The following is a 21097-nucleotide window of genomic DNA, read 5'->3' on the forward strand; positions in this document are numbered from 1 at the left end:
AGATCTCCTCGGGCAGACTGGGCCCCAAGAGCCAGTGCTGGCCCGGCACCTGGCATCCGTGCGCTCCAGGTACCAGCACTGGTCACTGGGCGCCCTGGAGAGCGCGCGGCTGCCTCCGCAGACAGACCCTGGGGCTGTGCCCACGGCCACCTCCCTCTCCCCAGGACACGCCCTGCACGCAGACTCCGGCTCCCAGCCACGCCCACCCGGGACTCGGGACCTGCCCTCATCACTGGGGCTTGGAGTCCTCGGCTTGTCCAACCTCCGTCCCCACCAGTGTGCGCCCCTCCGGGCCTCAGCTCCTTCCCTCCTCCTCCTCCTCCTGAACCGCTCGCTCCTCACGCACCCCACGCCCAGTCAGAAGCTCCTCATGCTCACAGGGAAGAGAAACCTGCCCTTCAAACGAAAGGAAGGGGCGAAACCACCGGCCGGAGCCCCAGCCCTGTTCTCCCTGACAGCGGCCAGACACGACCGGAAGCGGGGAGACATCAGTCACAGCAGCTCTGGGGAGCAGTCCAGTTCTGGGGAGCAGTCCAGCTCTGGAGAGCAGTCCACGTGGGGGCGGCCAAGCCGCCCGAACAGGAACAGGCCACGGTCGAAGGGCGGGAGCCCTGGCGGCAGGCTTACTCACGTCCCTGACCCCCGCAATGGGGCGCAGGCTCCGTCTAGACAAGGGGGCAGCCCAGGCCCCCACAGCCCCCCGAGGCACCGACAACAGACCAGACCCCGTCTGCAGCAGGCGAGCCAGTCGGGGGCGCCTGGGCACCCGGCGGCAGCTGTCCTGCCCGAGCTTCTGCAGCGCAGGCTCTGACCGCGAAAGACCCCAGACACCTGGGCCAGTGGACGGGGGAGCCACGTAATACACAGACTGAGGCCACAGAGAGAAACTGAGGTGAGGGTCTTTGCGAAATTAAAACATCCAAAATCAGCCCTGGCCGATGTGGCTCAGCTGGTTGGAGCATCGTCCCATAACCAAAAGGTTATGGGTTCAATTCCTGGTCAGGGCACTTACCTAGGTTACAGGTCTGACCCCTGTTCCAGGCGTGGACGATCCCCAGTCTGAGCACGTGATCCCCGGCCTGGGCGCACGGAAGCAACCAGTTCATGTTTCTCTCTCTCTCTCTCTCTCTCTCCCTCCCTCCCTCCCTCCCTCCCTCCCTCCCTCTCTCCCTCCCTCTCTTCCTCTAAAAGCAACGAACAAACGTCCTCAGGTGCGGATTAAAACAAAAAAAAGACATTCAAAATCAGCGTGTGCACGGGAAACAAAGAGCCCGCACGCACACTGGCCCGGGAGAGAGGGTCCCGGGCCCAGAAAGCCCAGGAGAGGACCCCCGCTCCGGGCTGCTGCGCTCACTCACGGGCTCGGGGCACGTCCGGCCACCCGTGAGGTCCCTTCTCACCAGTCCGCAAAGACCGGGCAAGGCGGCTGTTTTTCCAGGTGCCCCATTTTCACCAAATAATCACAGTGTGAACAACAAACAGAAAAGCAAGGCCCATGCCGAAGAACAAGTGCCCAGAGGCCGGGCCCCGGGGAACGCAGGCGTGGGACGCGACCTCGGTGCGCGCACGGGGCCGAGGGGACACGCGAAGAGCCGCACGCAGTGAGGAGAACAACGTGCGACCAGAGGAAAGCCTGGGGGGAGCCATCAGAAACTGCGGAGCTGAACTAACGAGCCAGTGGCCCGAGACCTTCGCCGGAAGAGCTGCACACAGCACACTCCAACAAGCAGCCAGGACGGTCAGCGAGCCCGAGGACTGCACGTCCAGGACCCGTCAGGCCTACGGAGCGGCGAGAAAATGAAGAAAAGTAAACTGCACCCAAGGGACTTGTGGGACGCTGTCAAGAGGACCAATGTCACATCAAGTGAATCTCAGAAAGAAAAAAAGTGGCAAAAGATTACTTGAAAAAACAATGACAAATAAATGCCCCAATTCCACGAAAGACCTGAATCTACAAATCCGAAAGGCCCCGCCCACTCCAGGCAGAAGGAACCCCAGGAAGCACCCCAGCATCCCCCACTTCCCCACGGAGGCCGACTCTGCACTGCAGAGACCAGCAGAGACTGAAGCGCACCGGGGCCAGATGGGGTCTCGGCCTGCGGGTGGAGGCGGGGCGCAGCCACAAAGGGGGTGGGGAGGCAGGGCTGCGGTGCGACCCCGAGTCCTGTCCCGGACCCAGGCGGGGGTGCGGGGAGACATCTCCACACGCTTGTGTCCCCGGACAGAACAGTGCGCCCAGTCGGCCAACTGCACACTCGGCACTTTGAGAGTCAGACGGGGGTGAAAACTGGCCGTGTTCCCGTTAGGGGGCACAGAGGCGAGCTGTGGGCGAGGGGGCGGGACGCTCACAGGGACTTCCTCCCCCCCCCCCCCAGAGCCCCTCCTCTGAGGCCTTCCATTGCCCTGAGCTTCCGGTCTCTGCGGGGACGGGGACACGGACGGGACCATTTTGCCTCCTTGTCAAACAGGCCACGACCTCCCTCCACCTTGCCCAATGCCTGTCGGCGAGGGGAGCATGCTGAACTTGCTGTATCTCTTCTGCCTTGAGGAAAATCGTGTCTTTTGTTAGCAAAGGTCAAGTACTACAAGATGCCTAAACATTTTCTTCAGTTATTACAAATTATTATGAAGCTGGGTGAATGAAACTTCCCACAATTAATCTATCCTAATAGGTTCTCAATATACTTTATATGTGTGTACTCTGAACACCGTCTTAGATAAATACTGACGCCCAAGTCACTACATTTGGTCATTCACAAAACCGTATCTAACACTGGAAGGTGGCTTACCAAAACATATTCCTGCATTCTACAGCTCTAGTCTATCAAAAGTATTCTCCCATTCACATATTAAGTCATAACTGAGTCTCAAGGTTCCTTTGCACACATCCATACAAAGGTCAAAATAAAAACCCTGCAACAGACAGTGACCTGATTCCCTGTCAGCAGAGCCCCCACCCCCGCGGACAAAGACCCCCACAGAAAAGGCCTCTAGGGGAGAGCGGTGCCCGCCCCCTCCCCTCGGACCCGCGCATGGCTGACTTGGAGGCCGCAACGCCAGGAGGACCGCCACGGCCAGGAGTCACACCCAGACCCGACAATACGATTCTGATTAGCGTCACATAGATCAAAATATGTATCCATTATAAACTTACAGGAGTTGATCTGCAATTAGAATCTCCAAATATAGATCCCAGAATTTCACTGAATGAGTTCTCTAACTAGTACCCACTCGTGTATAAGAGAAATAATTTCAGCTTTAGAAATCAGTCTCAGCTGTTTTCTATCAATCTGACCTCATTTGTGTAGAAGGGTCCTCAAAAATCTATTCCCAGATGCGCGTTTAACTAGAAGTCACGGCGCAGGTCGGGCGGTATTATACAGCGCTAGCACCTTCAGCACCCACGCTAGTGCGGAAGTGGGAGGCAGGCTGACAGACCCGGCTCTGACGTGCAGTTCAGCGAGGGCTCGGCCCAGCCCGCCCACCCACCACGAAGCGTGTGCGTGTGGACGAGCACGCACCGACAGACGAGACACAGGCCCCCGCAGCTCGGGCGCCCGCCCCGGCAGACGAGCCCGCAACCGCTGACGGAGCTCCAGGGTGCACCCAGCCAGCGCCTCTCCACCCCCGGCGGCCGCCCCCCGAGAAAAGTAAAGGCATCCCCTGTGCCAAACCACACCGTTCACGGGCGGCTCCTGCCCTGCGCCCGGGGTCTCTCCCCGCTGTGCACACCTATGTCAGTGCAGGCACCGCCAGCACCCCGGGCAAAAAGCCCAGGACGGCCCCGTTCCTACGGCTTCCCCACTCCACCCACAAAGCCACCTTGGGCAACACTTCCACGTCGTCACTTCCAGAAACACACTAGGACGGGCGCCAGCATGCCCCAGGGCTGCGGTTGCCCGGCTCCTCCCCCCACCCACAGCGACCCGATCACAGATCACAGACGGCCGGACCTCACGACCGGCCCCTCGACCCAGCACCCGGCGCCCCAGGCCCACCCAGCAAGACACGCCCCCACGGTGGTACCTACGTGCTTTCCGGTGCTCGGCCAGGCCCACGGCCTGCTTTGCCGAACACTTTGCGAACCAGTTGTCCCCGAGCAGAACGGTGACTTCGTTCGTGTGGACGAGTTGTCCCGGCATGAAGGCACAGGGGCCCAACGGCACCTGCGGGGAAAAAGGAAAAACACTAAAAATGCGTTGTTTATGGAGCACTCAGCATCGAAAGCTCTCACTGAGGCCTTTTTTATCTTTACACCAAGAAAAACAAAACGCCAGCGTCTCGGAAGTCTCACTTTGGACTGACGTTCCCGAGGAGAGCCCCCGGGAACGCCTCTAGGCCCGGGGGCCAGCGCGGGGCGGACGGCACGTCCCCACACAGCCGTCAGAGAGAGGGGTGCGGTCACCCAGCGAGCTCGCCCTCGGCTCGTTCATGAGCCCCAGTGAGAGCATACGCGTTAGGAAGCAGCAAGTTAGTAAATACGTTTGACGTTTTTGAAAACTGAAAATCTCCAAAAGAACAGCCGTTTCCTTTCGCAGCGAGGGAAGGAGCAGACACACAGCTTTAAGGCGTCTGCAGAACCGACACGGCACGTGGGCCAGGACCACAGACGACACCGCACTGCGGCGTGCGTGGGCTGGGGGCGTCGAGGTCAAAGTGCCCGTGAGGAAGGGCGCTCCGCAGCACAAGAGCGGCCCCGGGGCCCGTGGACGGGGGACCGTGCCGGCCGGAGGGCCGCGCCAACGACCCGCCGCGGCACCCCGCACACGAGACCTCCGCTCTGGGGCTGCGCCCCTCGGGCTCGCGTTGCGGCGCCCTCCTGCTCCGGCTGACGGGGCGGCTGTGCACGGCGTCTCTGCCGTAACCACAGTCTCTGGCACGGGGGCCCGCACACCGGGCGGGTGGGACTCCGTGGGAACACCCGTGCCACGTGTGTCCGCCCCCACGGTGCGGGGACCCAGTGTCAGTCTGGGGGAGAGCGTGGAGGTCAGCACCGCCTGTCACCCTCACTGGTGTGACGGGGCTGCTGTTCGGAAGTCAGACCAACCCACCCGCCCGGCCAGGGCGGCTGCCTCTGGCGCCCCGCGCACACGGGAGAGCGGCACGGGAGGCCGCGGGCCGCGCACGTACCATGACGCTGTAGGACAGCTTGTCCGGCAGCGCGCCGAGCCTCTCCTGCAGGGCGCGGTAGTCCTCGTCCACCTTCTTCCTGCCGACAGAGGACACCCGACACCCGTGAGCGCGCGAGCAGCTCCTCCGGTGGCTGCCTGTCGTCACCCGTGACCATGGGAACCCCGACTGAACCGTTTAAAGACTGAAGTCTGCGGTCACCTCTCTGGACGAGGCTCAGGGAAGGAGGTCCCGCGGGGCCTCTGCCCGCAGGAGCGCCCTCTCGCCCTCAGGACCCCGCTCCCCAAGGCAGGAGGCCCCCGGCTCCGGAAGCCAGCGCCCAGGCAGGCGGGGAGGGCGCCTCACGTGCAGAGGGAGGCGGGCAGCCCGGAGCGGCTGCAGCGTGGAAACCAACACAGCGTGGGGTCCCGCGCTCCAGTCCTCCGAGCCCTGGGGGCTGGAAAGGGGGCCTCCCCAACCCTTGGTGGCGTCTCCCATGGTGGCCAGGTGAGGCTCGCTCCCCCGGGGGCTGGGAGGAAGCGGGCAGAAACCACGACAAAGGCACTCGGAGCTGGCCCCGGATCTGCCTCACGTCCCACCTGAACAGAGCTGCCGGTGAACTGATTTCTAACAGCCCGAAGACGTGACCCTCTAGAAGCAGAGGTGGCCCTGTGCCCCTGTCCCCGAGGGGAGCCCAGCTCAGGTGCCACACCTGCTGGGGGAGCAGCCCAGGCCGAGAGGCCGGGGCCGGCCTCCCCTGGAGATCCGCGTCGGCTCCAGGCAAAGCCAGGGCAGTGTGGTTTTTTAAAGCAGAAGAACGCTGTCAATTTTTTAAAATAACAAAAACCCACCAATTCAGCAAGTCATTTTAAAGAACATGTAGATAGTGTCAAACTGAAATTAGGACAAATTGCAACGTGGATAATTGCTCTCCGGATAATAAAAATGACTGCTCTACAAACACCGTGGGGATGGTTTCCGTTCACTCCTTGGCTCCCCTAAAGCTGCAGTAGCATAATTAATAAAAATTATCTCGTTTAGTCTGAAGAGTATTAAGGAGTTTCACTATACGTTCCTCACCCTAAAAACACTCCTGCAGTAAATCTCACCGATCCCCATCTCCCGCTCACAGAACAGAGGGCAGGGGGAGGGGCGGAGGGGGGGCCGGGCCTGGAATGCTCACCACTGCCCCCAGGTGAGAGCCCTTCAGAAGGGCACCAAAGCGCATGCTCACCGGCAGACGCCACGTGCACGTCCGAGCGCCCGTACTGGGCTCCTCCCTCACGGCACGGGCGGGCGCCGCCCACCAGGAAGGGGTGCTCGGCTGCAGGGGCTGGGAGCTGTGTCCGGGGAGTGGGCGCAGCAGAGTGGGCGGTGCCCTGAGAGCGGCCGCCTCTGCTCGGGCACCCAGCACTGCGGCAACCCCCTGCTCAACGGGGGTCCTCCAAAGCAGGCCTCCCCATCCCACCCAGGGAGCAACTGGCCACCGGGAGGAGCTCGGCCACTCTGCAGCACTAGGGGGACAGCACCAGGGCCCGCAGCGCTCCTGGACTCTCTGGCCGCAGGTCTCTTGCGCAGGGAGGCTGCAGGCTCCGTGGGCTCCCAGACTCCAGCACTGTCAGATCCTCGTTAGGAGGCCGACAGGAGCCCTGACTGGTGTAGCTCAGTGGATTGAGCGCGGGCTGCGAACCAAAGCATCGCAGGTTCAATTCCCAGTCAGGGTACATGCCTGGGTTGCAGGCCGAGGCCCCCAGCCAACCGCACATTGATGATGTTTCTCTCTCTATCTCCCTCCCTTCCCTCTCTAAAAATAAATAAATCAATCAAAAAGAAAAAAAGAGAAAATGTCCTTGTTAAAAAATAAAAAAAAAATTTAAATAAAATAAAATAAAAAGAAAGGCGACAGGAAAGTCTGTTTCCTGAGCCCCGTTAGAAATGACTCTGAGGAAAAAGCAAATTTCCCCTGGAAAGCATTATTTCGGCTGCCTGACGCACAGGTGTGCAGAGCCGAGCACGCTAAGCTGCTCTAGTGTGGCGTATGCCGGAGAACTGGGCCGGAGACGGGGTCCAGTGGGGGCTGCCCCTGCTCACCGGGAGCCCCGGCCCTCTGCGTGCCAGAGCCGCGCCGCCGCCTGCACCTACTCAGACCGTGCCAGTCCTGAGCATGCCAGCGCGGACGGAGGAGTGGGGCGCCGAGGAGACCAGGGGCCCCCCATCTAAGGGGGAAAGAATCTCAGCAATAAACCAGGAGCGAGCTGTTCCTCACACACAGGTGTAAATTAGCATCTGTTCTCACTGAATCCAACCTTTCGCTAATTTCTTGAGTTCTTTACCAAAACTAATAGAGAGAAAGCCAACATTAATAAAATTTCCTCTAAGAATCATTTGTAAAATGGTTCACTTGGACCAAATTAGCTGGGGGCTAGGGGGGCGGAATTAATTCTTTGGCGGAGGCCCAGGTTTAACGGGGACAGTGTCTGATGACAGCACAGTCCCCTCCAGAAGGCTGCCAGGCGGACCCCACCACAGACGCAGCGCCTGGGACACGCAGGGCTCGAGGGGCGGACAGGGCAAGTCTCAGGCGGCTTTCGGGGCCGAGTACAGCCTGCACTGTCCCCTCTCCCCCTGCACGGGCGCTGGAACCAGGACACGTTTGATGTGCACCAACTATAAATTACTCCCTCGGAGGTCTCTCGGGCACGAAGACAAAGCCTCAAAATAAATTTAAAATATGCTACGCTGGCTGGCGTCTAAGCAGAGGTTTAATCTCGGCACCGAGGGGCCGTCAGCAGGCCCCTCCCGGCTGACAGTCAGCAGGGTGCAGGGAAGCCTCCGCAGGCACCCCGTGGGTGTCCTGTGACCCCTGCCTGGGAGGTCGGCAGCTGGACCTCAGGACGACCCCCCCGCCCGCCCCTGGCAAGATTCTGGCCGCCGCCCAGCCGAGCGTTCCCCCAGAGGACAGAGCAGGTGCGCCACCTGCGGAGGGCCGCCCCAGGCGCCTCGGACGAGTGAGTGGCCGCCAGCCTCCTCCCGCACTGGGGACGAGCGAGCGGCACGGCAAGCGGGGGGTGCGGGGAGCCAGCCAGCTTCTCCAACTCCAGGGGGATGTGCACGTTTCCGCCCGTATTTAAAAACAACCACTGCACTCGTTTTTCTAGTATAAATGCAAGAAGTGCCCCCAAACAGAGCTACGATTAGTCTAGTTCACAAACGTCTGTCCCCACTTCATAATCGCATTATTCTTACTTTAAAAAAAAAGAAAAAGAAAGGCAATTAGAATAAACACAAGCAGTGAGACAGCTTCAGGAAATCAGGGGGCACGTAAGTCAGGAAATGGGGAAAGCCAACGTAAACTGCGGGCAGAGGCAGCAGAAATGGGGGGTACCAGAAGAGCCCAGTTACGGGCCGCCAGAGAAACAGCGCACACTGTATTCAAACACAGGCGCGCGCCCAGGCCGCGGCCGTCTCCACTCACCAGTGCTGGATGCTCTCCCGGCAGCGCGCGACCACCTGTCGTGGAAACAGACAACTGGTCGTGAGAAGCGGCCTGCACAGAGGCGGGCGTCAGCGCAGCGGGGGCGGAGCGGCGGCGGCACAGACTCCGCGGCCTCCCGGCCTCCATTTTTACTTGTCACGGGCACAGCCGCGCGAGGCAGGCTCTGAGCAGCACAGTTCATCACGCCTGCTAATGCGGCCGATAACTGCAGGACAAATGGCAGCTCTCCGGCCCTCACTCGGTGCAAAACCCGCTTCAGAGCCATTAGGTGACACATGACATGAGATAACTGGTATTTTGTACAATCTACAGGCCTGTTTTCAATGTTACATATTTTGTAGAATACACACAGTGTTATAAATAACAAAACAGCCAACACAGCATCCATGTTTCATCGGTAAAAGAAGAAATGACAACAGTGAAAATACTTTATATTGTCAGTATATCTCCAAATGTTTTCACCTGTAATTTTTATCCTGACGCATTAAAAATGGGTTCGGTGATACTTCTCTCTCCGTGTTCAGAAAGAAGCACTCGGGACCAGGAGGTGCTCTGAACAGCCCACTCGCTCCCCCCGTGAATGATGATGAACCTCTAAGCACTCCCCAGCGAGACGAAGTTATGTTTATAATACTGAAACAAAACTAAATATAAAAGTCATGTGTTTCCCTTAGAGATACTCCAGTGGATTCTAAAAATGCTCAGAAAACAAGTAACACTAACCAGTAAGGGGGGAAATGAACAGCAATTTAAAAGCAGCGCTGTTTTCAAAGAGTATTAATCGTCTGTTCCCAAGCAGTCCACTGGTGGAAATTTCGAGCAGTAGCCTCCAATACGGCGGCGGCGGCAGCAGCACTTCAGAGACAGGGACACCGAGGGATAAAGGCCGCCGGGTGGGAGGGACGCAGCGCAGGCCGGTACTCGACTCCGAGCGCATGCGCGCGCTCCCCAGAAACCGCACAGCGGGCTGGGGCGGTCACCGTCACCGCACTTCTCTTCACGGCATTTAACTCCCGGAACGAGGGTCCTCCTCGGAGGCACCGCAAAGACCAAGGCAGCGAGCGGTCCTGGACCAGGAGGCGTGCTGTGGCCCAGCACCCAGCCTTCTACACGCTCGCCCGGCCCTTTCGGAGGAAGCCCTCCCGGCGAGCACGCGCGCAGGGCCGCACTCAGCACCGCACCCGGCCCCGCGGCGCAGTCACGCACCCAGCCACGTGGCGGTTTCCGACTTGGTGATCATCTCACACACACGAGCGGAATTACATGCAAACAGAAAAGGAAGCCGACATGACAAGCCCCTCTTTACAAAGCCCCGTGTAACAGCTCCGTCCTGAGGGGAGACCGCGAGGCAGGGAGGAGGCTCTGCAGCCCCCACGCGCGCGCCGCAGCACGAAGCGGGCCAGACCGCAGGCGGGAGAGCCCCGCGCGCCCGGGCAGGGTGTTCATTAACCTCTGCACCGTCATCCCGCCGCAGCTGCATATTAACTAGTTGCATATTCCTAATCAGGTACATTATTAAAGGACCTTCGATGAGATTTTCCATGCAATATCCATTAGTGACAGTGTTAAAGGTTACAGAAGATCATCTACTTAATGTTTCCAGGAAGCCTTTTTAATTAGTAAATATGCAAATCTGGCACGCATGCGTTTCACGGTTAAGAACCAAGTGCCTGGGCAAGTCCCGGGGTCCCTGCCATCACCCCCGCACCCGCCTGCCCCCTGCTGGATTGTGGCTGTCCCCCCAACCCGCCCCGCCCGCCCCTTCTCTTCCCTGAAACAGTCTCCCAGGAGCAGGTTTCAAGGGTAAACCACCACCAGCACATCCGCTCCCCAGTGCGCACGGCAAGCGCTCACTACCAAGACCGTGTCCGACGCTGCAGCCGCATCAGCGACGCGCAAGGTGGGCCCGGTGCCGCCGGGGCGCCACCCGGACACAGGGGAGGCGTGCTGAGACCCGCGGAGACGCGGCGCAGGGGAAGAGGCGGGCACGGAAGCGGGCGGGCTCCGAGGGAGGCCGGCGCTTACCCTGTTTGCAGACTCAGAGGCCGCGGCCCCCCCAAAAACCCAGGGTCAGCAGCCGCGCTCGCGCCCTGAGGGGGCAGCAGGGCGGCCATGCTTCTCCGGGCAGCAAATGATTTCTAAACTTCGGTAAATTTCTGCAATTCAGCTATGAAGGAGCATTTTAAAAGGAAGAGATTCTTGTGATTCAAACTCGAATCTATCTACCTGGGTTAAAAAGAACTATCTTATATTTTCTGTGAAGTTAAATAGTTCCAAATAACCGCACGTGCTCTGAAAATGAACTCAGGCCAATTCCTTTAACTATTAAACACATAGAGCGACTATAAGGTCCTGAGCCTGGGTCTGTCACAGCAGCTCTTGAAAACAGACCAGAACGACATAAAACCCTTCGTGGCTTTCTGGTGCTTCACAGAAGCTTTTTTTTTTCTAAAGTAAGATGGCTATGGAGGACCAATTCTAGCTTTTAAGTTAAACTTGCCGAAACATACGACTACTCCCGAAGCAAAGAGAGCCCCCTGACTCAGCCCGGCAGAAAGAACCGGCTGGCAGGCTTGGGCAACCGGAACGAGTGCCTGGTGAGCTCCTCCCGAGGGCCGCCCCTGCGGCCAGGGGTCCGCAGCTGCCAGGCGCACGCACAGAGCCACCCAGTGCCGGACGCACGGTGAGGACCCCGCTGGCTGAGAGCTGGCCTCCACTCTCCCAGACACGCGCTCTCGGTGGCAGTCCACCAGCCAGCCGGCGGTCAGCCGGGCACCTGGCGTGCTTGACGACCCGACGCTGCCCCCACGGGCACGGGCGCCAGGGTCCTGCTCCCCCCCACCCAACTCGTGACTGGTCGAGGAAGAGGGCCGGGGCTACCGGACAGACACGGGCCGACGCCCGCTCTCCGTGACGTCAGCACCAGGGAACGCGCGAGCACACCCCTTACAACGGGCCGAGGGGACACCAGATCGGCACCTGGGTCAGGGAGGCCCGTGGGGCGCGGGAGCAGAAATGCCCTTGCGGTCAGGTCGGAGCCCCCTTCGGAAAGGAGGCGGGAGTCCACCGCGTCCGGGTCCCCTCCGCGCTCTCCACTGGGCGGCCGCCCGCCAGGGGGCGCCGCACGCACGCCCAGGCCCAGTGCAGGGCCACTGGCCGCAGAGCCCCCAACGCGCTGCTCCAAGTGCAACCGGCCCCTCCCCACGCCGGCAGTGGGCTCTGTCTGGCGTGCCTGCGAAGGTGGAAAAACGGTGCACTAAAGACTACACACACGCAGAACGTGCCAGGCACACGCGGCCCCACGACGCACACCACGGAGAAGGGCGGCCGCGGGGCGAGGGGCAGGGGGCAGGCCCCTCCGGGCGGGAGGGGACCGGGGGCGGGGGTCCGGGAATGAGGAGGTGTTGATCGATGGTAGTTTCAGGTTTGCAAGACGAGAAAGTTCTCGAAATGGGCGGCGGTGAAGGCGCACAGCAGTGTAAATGTGCTTCACGCCGCTGAAATGCACACTTCAAAATGAGATTAGGACGTTCACTTTCCCTGCCCATGCATGTCCTCACGAGTTTTACGGTAAAGAGTAAAAAGTCAAGGAGAAAGCGGACAGAGCTGAACTAGTCGTATCAGTGAGTCCATCACACACACACTGCCTGAAGGGGAGGAGGCCCAGGGGGGTGTTTAACGCGGCAACTAACACTCGTGCCGCTTCTAAGACACACGCTTCGAACACAAACAGGTTAAAACTAAAAGAAAAAATGAAGAACGAAGGTAAGAGACAGAACAAGACACATCGTGAAAAGGTGCAAAGACCAATACGCTGACGTGACCGCTCGGGTACCCGGCCGGGACTGCAGGCAGGAAGCCGCACGAGGCCACACGGCAAGACCAGTTCGCAAGCGCACGCTTGGACCAGAACAGAATTCACTATGACAACAGAAAATCAAAACTATCTCATGTGTGCCAACCCAGTGACCTTTATTTAGGAAGTTAACTCCTGAACAGACCGCAGCGGGGGTCGGAACATACTGTGAGTGACTGATAACACACACAAGACGTGTGGGCACCCCAGGTGCTGATGAGAGAAAAACGCGGTAAAACCCAAAACTGGGCATCACAGAGAAGCTGAAAATTGGCAGCTCCCATCTCAAGAAACCAGAAAAAAATAGCAAGCCAACAGGAAATTTCTAAAAGGAAGAAAAAGATAAAAGCAGAAATCAATGAAGAAGAAAGCCGACTTACAAAGAAAATGATAATTAATTGGTTCTTCAAAAATGTCAATGAGCCCTGGCTGGTGTGGCTCAGTGGACTGCACACCAGCCTTCGAACCAAAGGGTCGCTGGTTCGATTCCCAGTCAGGGCACATGCCTGGTTGCCGGCCAGGTCCCCTGTGGGGGGTGCTCAAGAGGCAACTACACACTGATGTTTCTCTCCTCCTCTTTCTCCCTCCCTTCCCCTCCCTAAAAATAAATAAATAAATTATTTTAAGTCAAAGACTGATAAAACCCTAGGAAGACAAATCAAAGGAAACAACACACAGATTGTCAATAACAAACATGGAAAGAACATCACCACCAAACCTACAGATGGAAACGAAACCGGAGGTAATTACAACTAACTCGAGGTCACCCAGTTTTAACTTAGATAAAAATGAACAGTCCTTCAAAATCCCATTACAAAACTGACACAACTAGAAATAGAAACTCAGAATAGTCCTTCAGCGGCCAAAGAAATTGCGTCCGTAGTTTAAAATACCCACACAGGAAAAGACGAGGCCACGGCCGTCTGGTGACCAATCACCCAGGCGTGAGGTCGGGCGGCCCGACAGCACCGGCACTGCAACGACGCTGTGATGGAACACAGAACCGAAAGCCGCTCTTGAGGCCAGCGCGACCCGGAGACCAAACCTAGCAGGGCCACTGGGGGAGAGCAGACCGCAGAGCTGTGTCTGTCCTGACACTGACCCCAGCAGCCCGTGCGGGCCGGGGGCTCTCGGGGGGCCTGCCGCCCGCACTGCCCTGCCCGAGCCCCCTGGGCCGGCCTCAAACCGAGGTCCCACGCTGGTAACCCACCCGGAACCCAACCGAAGGGCCAGAGGCCTGCTCCCCACTGGGGGCGAGTCTATATCCTTTCTCACACCCTCACCGACCAGTCGTGGTGACGTCATGCCAGTCAGTCAGGACAGTATTATTGGGCCAGGAGCCCTCATCTACGTAGGAACGAACCAACCAGGGACTGCGGCGGCCGTCTCCCCCACATCACCCAGTCCGCCTCCACTCGAACAGAGCTCGCTTCCGCGTAAAATTCCGTCTGGCAATACACACGTGAGGAGGGAAACGCGGAAGCAAGCGGTCCTCTCTAGGAACGCAACGGTGTCTCGGTGCTTTGAAAACTCAGATTAACTCACCGCATGAGTACCTCAATAAGCACAGATGAAGCATGTGATGAAGCTCAGCATCCTGCAGTGACCAAGCCGGCAAACCAGGAACAGAAGGACGTTTCCTTGTCTCCCTAGAGAGCACCAGCCCCGCGGCAAACACCGCCTGCGACGGTGGATCGGCAAGGCCATTCCCCCGGACTCTCCGGGCAGGACGCCGAGGCTCCTCCCAGCTCCTCCGTCCAACGTCACACTGACGGGCCCGGGTGTTCGATAAGGCAGCGGGATAACACCAAGGCGTGAGAACCTGGAAGTGCACAGCTACCGCTCAGAGGGCACGCCCACGTGTCACACACACACACACACTAACTCAGCAGCCTGCAGCGACGTCCCCCGAAACCCAGCGTCGGGTGGCCAGAAAGCTCCTTGGGTTCTCTCCACCAGGTGGCTCTGCCAGTGCCCCAGTTGTCTTTGCTGCATTCGAAACACCTGTGTTCGACTGTGTTGTGACAGCTGACCTAACAGTGTGCATTTAAAAAAATCAAAATCAGTGAATTTTTATGGAGCAATTTTGATATTGGAGATGGAAGAAAATGCGCAACATTTTCGGCATCTCATGCTTTGTCATTTCAAGAAAGGTAGCAAATGCAAACGAAGATCGGTGCACTGTGTGGAGAAGGTGCTGTGACTGATTGAACGTGTCAGAAGTGGTTGCAAAGTTTCGTGCTGGAGATTTCTCATCAGACGATGGTCCACGGTCAGGTTGGGTAGGCCAGCTGAAGTTGATAGTGATCAAATAGAGACATTAACTGAGAACAATCAATGTTCTACCACACGGGAGAAAGCCGACATACTCAAAATATCCAAATCAATAAAGTTATTGGTGAACATGAAAAATATGTCTTTTATGTTGCAGAGAAAACATACAGACTTTTTGGCCAACCCAATATATGTCTACATACCAGCAAAAAATAAACAGCCAATAAATTAAAAATGCAATAAAAAATAAATATCTAGGGATAAACCTAAAACACATAAAAGATATATATTAAGAAAGCCAATACTGAAAGAAGTTATGGAAAAACTCAATTAACAGAAAGACATACCATGTTCACGGATTAGAAAGCTTAATGTTGTAAGCGTGTCAATTTTCCCCAAACAGATCACATACTTGATGCACTCCAAGCAGAACCCACGTAGCTAATTCTGAATAGTCCTGGAAGAGCAAAGGGTCAGGAAAGCAGAGGCGATCTCGACATGGAACACAGCTGGAGGAACTTTCCTACAAGACATCGGAGCCGTGTGAGAAGCGTGGCGCTGCTGCGGGTGTAGGGAGCCACCCAGCAACACGGAACAGGAGAGAAACAGAGCACACGCATGTCGTCGTGTAAGTCACGAGAGAGGAGGGCGTACTGCCTGTGGAAGGGGGGCTACGCCGCAGGATGAGGGTCACGTGCCGAGAGCCAGAGCCCAACTCCAGGCCAGCCCTGGCGGAACCCAGAGCCAGCTCTCGCCTGCGTGGTGACACTGGCCTGCTCGCCCTCCGGACGCTGCAAGGAAAGTCACCCCCTTGGAAGGAAGATAACCTCCTCCCAGGTCCCCACGATTTTCCACTACAATGTCTGGCATCGAATAAAAAATTCCTAAGCAGTCTATGAAAAGAGAAGCAGCTAAGAAAAGAAAACAAGAGGAAAAAGCGAACAGAAACAGACCCTAACTTGGCTTAAACACCGCAGACGCTCCACAATTAGCGCACCACGAAAACAGAGTGGGGGCTGCAGACGGCAGCGGAGGCAGACCCCACTTAAACGTCAAACTGCAAGTCCTGAAGACAAAAAAGAGAGTGGCCGCGATTAAGTATTCAGTAGGTGGCGGCGCCGCGCACTTAACAGGTAAGAGCTGAGGACCAGAGAGCACAGTGCAGGTCGATGGAAGGGGTCCAAACTGGCATCAGAGCAGCAGGAGGCCAGAGAGTGGGGGGAGGGGGGAGGCGAGACGGTCAATGTCTAACTGCGTGTCCCCGGGGTGCCGCGGGTAGAGGAGGGACAATGACACAAGCCAGTATTTGAAGAGTGGGCAAGAATTTCCTAAACTCACAGAAGCCACCAAACTGCAGATTGAAGCAGGTGCGTATTTAAAGCCGGCGGAACCCAAGGAAAACCACATCCAGGCCCGTCACGATCCAGTGCCCAAAAACCAAGATGAAGAGAGCCGTGCAGAAAAGCAGACAGGGGGGGAAACACACCAAAACTCTCCTGCGGAAAAACAGGAACACCGACAGAAACAAGCCCAGAGAAACGGAACGGCATCCTCGAAGTGTGGATACAACGTGAGACGTATCGTCCCGGTGACAAGCGCCCGAACAGGTAAAGCACAGCGCAACCGGGAGGGCGGGCCCACGAAGCCGCGCCGCCACAGATGAGTGCGGAGCGGCGCGGGACCTCGCCCCCACGCACGGGACCTCGCCCCCACGCACACACGGCAGCCCGCGAGCGGAAGCGAACACACACTGTCACCTCTAAGGCACCGACTAGGCTGACAGTGGGAACCATGTAACCACCACGCTGAGCTTTCAAGATAGATTGTACTAACATAAGAGAAAAGAAATAAAGAAGTGACAGCAAATTTAACGAGTGGAGATGTGTGGCCCAATGGGTGGCCCCGAACCACGGCCAGGCGACGAGCGAGAAGACCCAGGCAGGCGACGTGACGCGCCCCCCAACGAGCACTGTGGAGGCGAAAGCCGGCCGGGGGGGGGGAGTGGCACCAGCATGTGGAACCAAAGACTGGCAACACCCAACCCAAGTGTCCCTTCCCCGCACGTGACAAGTGGACGCGTACCACTTGAGATCAGTGGGATCTCAAAGCGCATCCCGTGCCCCTCGCCTGACAGACACCGAACCCAAACCCTCCGGCTGCCGAGACCCACCCTGGCCCCCACGTCCTGACCGCAGGCCCTGACCTCAGTGCTCCCTCCGACACCCACCCCCAGACCTTGCGGCCCTGCGCAAACACACCACACAGACAGGGTGTCCCCCTCCATCTGACCCCTGCTCAGACCCCCACCCGCTGTGGGACCCTCCCAGACTTTCTCACTCCGCCCAGCCCCGCAGAGCACACCCCACGGGACATCTCCAGCGGGCCCGCTCTGCGCCTCAGCCGCCAGCACACGACCCCCGCTCCTGCAAGGGCTGCCTCTGCCGCGTTCACGGCTGGCCCCAGCAGCACACGGCTGGCATGCGACAGGCACCGGATGAGCACCTGTTGGGGTGAGGCGGCTCGGACTCGGAGCGGGAGAGAGGAGCTACCGTTGGGGACCCGCGACAGGCAGCTCCTCACCGTGAGAAACACGGAGGCCCCACCAGTTACTGTCTTGCTTCACAAACATTTGAAATGTGTGCTCAATGCATTTACTTCCCCAGGTTCCACATCAGGAAAGTGCAAGTTATCCCAAAACTCTGCGTAAGAATTACATGAGCCACTCAGTAACAATTACAATGAAAAGTAAATAATACTATGCTCGTGAGTTTTCCAAAAGTTACTGTTTTCCTGCAAATAAACTTCCAAAAGCAACAGTACACAGTTCTTTTTCCCCATCACAGTAAAACCCCAGTAACTCTGCTGCTGAAACATAACTGGTTCTGGAGACATAAAACACTGACATTACAGAACTATCTCCCCAGCCACGAAACCAGAATTCCGACAGAAGGCGACTCCGAGGCAGGAGCAGCTGTAACAAGCCCCGGCGGGAGGAGACTTCCCCACCGGCCCGAGACGCCGCCCCGCGGTCCCGGGTCCCGACACCCCACGGTCCCGGGTCCTGAGGAGCTTCCCGGGTCCACCGAGTGTCTCACTGTCAGCAACAACAGACTTGGCTAAAAGAAGAAAATGTTAACCCAAGTTCCCTCTCGTCCCTGTATCTTTTGACAGAGAATTAAGAGTAAACAAAACCTCCAGGGAAAAAAGAAAACAGAAACAAAAACAAACGGAGAATGGACATTTGGATAAACCGTGTCCATCAGCTCTGGAAACACCAAGAAATACACCTGCCCAGCGGGCCTTCGAACCAGCCAAGAGCCATTTCTCGGCACAGAAAGTATGTAGCAGTTGAAGACACCACATCCCAGCTCTTACTAGAACTAATGAACTGTTACCAACACCCTTTACTGAAAAAGCTAAAACCCCACCCGATTTCGTTCGCTGGTGGGTAAACTGCGGGAGGGAGCTATGTGTTGGAAACCTCGGCGGCGTGCCCTCTACATGAAAGGGATGACACCCGCGTGCGCAGGCCCAGCTGCGGCCACATCTCTCACACGCACTTCCCTTCCGCTGCCCGCACAAGGGCCCTCCTCCCCGACGGGACTTACGTGACCAAGCCCCTAGTGCTGGGTTTTCACTGTCTTCTCCACTGTAGGCAAAGCCGCCAGGAACTGCTCCCCGGTGCCTTTACCAGATCAAAAAGGAGTGAGCGGAAGGCCCGGCACGGGTGCGGCGGATGGAAACCAGGTTACAATCTCCCTCACTGTCCCCTCGCTAGACACGGTCACAGTGGGGGCCGTGGCTCACACCTGTCCCTCCTGTCTCTCCCCCTTGGGTCACTATCGTCCCTGCTGTGCGTGCTCCCAGGGCAAACACGGGCAACACGGCCAAGGACCGAGGCGACACCTGCCTCCATCCTCAGCAGAACTCACCAGAAACCCACCAAGAGCAGACTGAGGAGCAACACTGACCCGCCCCACCTTGGCCCCTCTCCACCCAGGCTGCAGAGGGCCGATGCCCGGACCCGGAGGTGGCCCTGCCTGTGAGGGATCCAACCAGGTACCACCCTGGGGACAGGACACGCCGGGCCCCCCCCCTCCCCCGCCCAGGCCCCTCCTCTCTCCCGCAGCACGGCCCTGGGAGGGCAAGGCCAGGCCCCGCCGCACCACTGTCTGGAACCGCACACGGAATACTGGGCGCCACACCAACTCATGGCCGCTGCGCCATCTGTCCCTTCCCCCTCCGGCCTCGTCCCCGAGCTCCAGCCTCACTCCAGCTCGCTCAGCCCCTGCGGGCCAGCTGGGCTGAGAGCCCGAGTAAGGACCCTCACAGCAACGCTGGACACTGACCGGGGGAAGCTTTCCAGCCCCAAACCGCCCAACGCAGCTGTCTCTCGGGTCTGCGGTCCGCTGGCTCGGAGCCTCTAAAACGCAGCCTCGTCTGTTCCCGGAGGGGCCGCACCCTGACGGGAGTGACCGCACACAGCATGACAGACACACGCACACTTACGGTGTGTGCCGCACCGGCACCGAGACACAGGACAGGGACCCGGGCGCAGGGGCCACTCAAACCAGCCACCCAGGCTCCCGCAGGACCGATCCCGGAAGGCGGTTTTCGGAGGTAACTGGACACCACACCCAGGGCTGTTCAGAGCACCCCACACGGATCCCGTGTGTGTTCCAGACACACTGGCGTCAGAGTGAAACCCAGAACGTCTCTGTTTAATGCGCCAGGGGAGGCAGCGGGCCGGTTGGCATGCTGAACGCTGACACCTCCACCGGGACGACCGCCACTCTGGAGCACCGTCGTCCGGGGGTCAGCTTCACCGTTTCTACAAGAACAACAGTGTGAACAGCTTCGCCAAAAATGGACAAACTGGTTTCAGAGAGAGCTCTCTCTTCGTTGTTCTTTTATATCTCTCTTCAAGAAAATGGAGACCCATTAACATCTCATAGCTTAAACGTGCCAAACGGCGTGAATTTTTAAACCCCCGTGTAGACAAGAGCCAGGTTTAAAACCCAACAGTCGTATCTCTGGTTAGAGAACAACGGCCCTCGCAAAGCGCCGCCGCGCACCGGAGGGGGGCCCAGCAGCGCAGGCAGGAGGACGCCCCCAACAGGTGGCTCCCGAGCCCGCGAGGGCCGGCTGTGTTCGGGTTTCTGCTCCAGGTGCTGTGAAACCCCCCTCCCGCCCCGGCTCTCCCCTTGGGGGTTAGAGACAACTTCCTCCCGCTTTGCACCAGGACCCTGTCTCGCAACGCGACCCAGGGCCTTTTAAGTAAAGTAAGCGTTGCCTTCCAGAGTCAGGATTTCACACTTTCTGGAGCAGGGGACACCTGGAATGCTCCGGAACCCCAAGGGGAAAATCTGAGGTCGAGCAGGGACGCCGTGCTGCTTCGGTGGGGTGGGGGCGTCTGCGCAGACCATCCCGCTGGGAAATGCGCAACTCGCCCCACGCCCCCGTCGTGGGCGGCGGAGAGCCCACGGGTCACCCGACCGAAGTTCACACGCGGCGGGAGGGCGTCTCCGCGGCCCCGCGCCCCGCAGCCCGCGCTGGAAGCGCGCCCGCGGCCGCGCTGCAGGCCGCAGAGGACGGGCAGCGGCGAGGATACAGTGCGTACACACTTTCGCAGCCACTTCCGTCGACTGCGTGACCCCCTCCCCACGTCAGCGACGCGGAGGGTCGCAGCCTCCGCGCGTCCCCGCCCCCTCGGAGGTCAAAGGGCTGCAGACAAAAGACAACAGGAGCACGTGACAAAAGTTTCTCCCGTCACTTTCTCCCCGGCGGCCCGCAGGCTGAGCGCTTCCCCCGGCGCGGGGTGGGAGCGGGCCCGGCCGCGACCGCGAGGCTGGGCCGGGGGGGCGGGCCCGGGCCGGGGACGCGGGCGCCCCCCGGAGACTCGGCGGAAGCGCGGGCCGGGCCGCGGCCTGTTACCTTTTCCTGCTCCTCGCGGAGCCGCGCCACCTGCGGGGCGCGCAGCGGGGCCGGGGCCGGGGCGGCGGCCAGGGGCGCGGGGTCCGGCGGGGCCTCCATGGCGGCGCCGGGGCCTCAGCGAGGCGAACGAGTCCTAAACAAGTGTTTATGGAGGCGGCGTGGCCGGCGGCTGCCCGGCGCCCGCGTGCTCGCCCTCATGCACCGCGCGCCCCGCTCTGAGGAGGCCTCGCCCGCCTGCTCCGCCGCGGCTCGCGTCCCGGCTGCCCGCCGCCGCATCTCACACGCGCATGCCGCCCTCCGCCCGCCGCCGCCGCCGGCTCCGAGCAGCAGCGAACCCGGGAGAGCGGGAGGCGCTGTCCGGTGGCCCAGCCGAGCCTGACGTCCCGCGGCGGCGAACTCCCGCGTGGCTCCGCCCCTCGCCCCGCCCC

At 59.1% G+C, this 21097-nt stretch overlaps 1 protein-coding gene across 1 annotated transcript in view; it reads right to left on the reverse strand.

Annotated features, from left to right (window-relative positions):
- Positions 1 to 21086, reverse strand: part of URI1 (URI1 prefoldin like chaperone) — a 33916-nt gene extending 12830 nt beyond the window's left edge. Inside the window, exons 1-4 of the mRNA XM_036013315.1 lie at positions 20670 to 21086; positions 8585 to 8619; positions 5131 to 5209; positions 4031 to 4166 (exon numbers count right to left, since the gene is read on the reverse strand). Coding sequence (XP_035869208.1) covers positions 4031 to 4166; positions 5131 to 5209; positions 8585 to 8619; positions 20670 to 20768 — 349 coding nt within the window. The 5' untranslated portion in view covers positions 20769 to 21086. The remainder of the gene's footprint in view (positions 1 to 4030; positions 4167 to 5130; positions 5210 to 8584; positions 8620 to 20669) is intronic.
- Positions 21087 to 21097: the final 11 nt, after the last annotated feature.

The sequence above is a fragment of the Phyllostomus discolor genome, chromosome 12, assembly GCF_004126475.2.
Source record: "Phyllostomus discolor isolate MPI-MPIP mPhyDis1 chromosome 12, mPhyDis1.pri.v3, whole genome shotgun sequence".
Classification (NCBI taxonomy): domain Eukaryota; kingdom Metazoa; phylum Chordata; class Mammalia; order Chiroptera; family Phyllostomidae; genus Phyllostomus; species Phyllostomus discolor.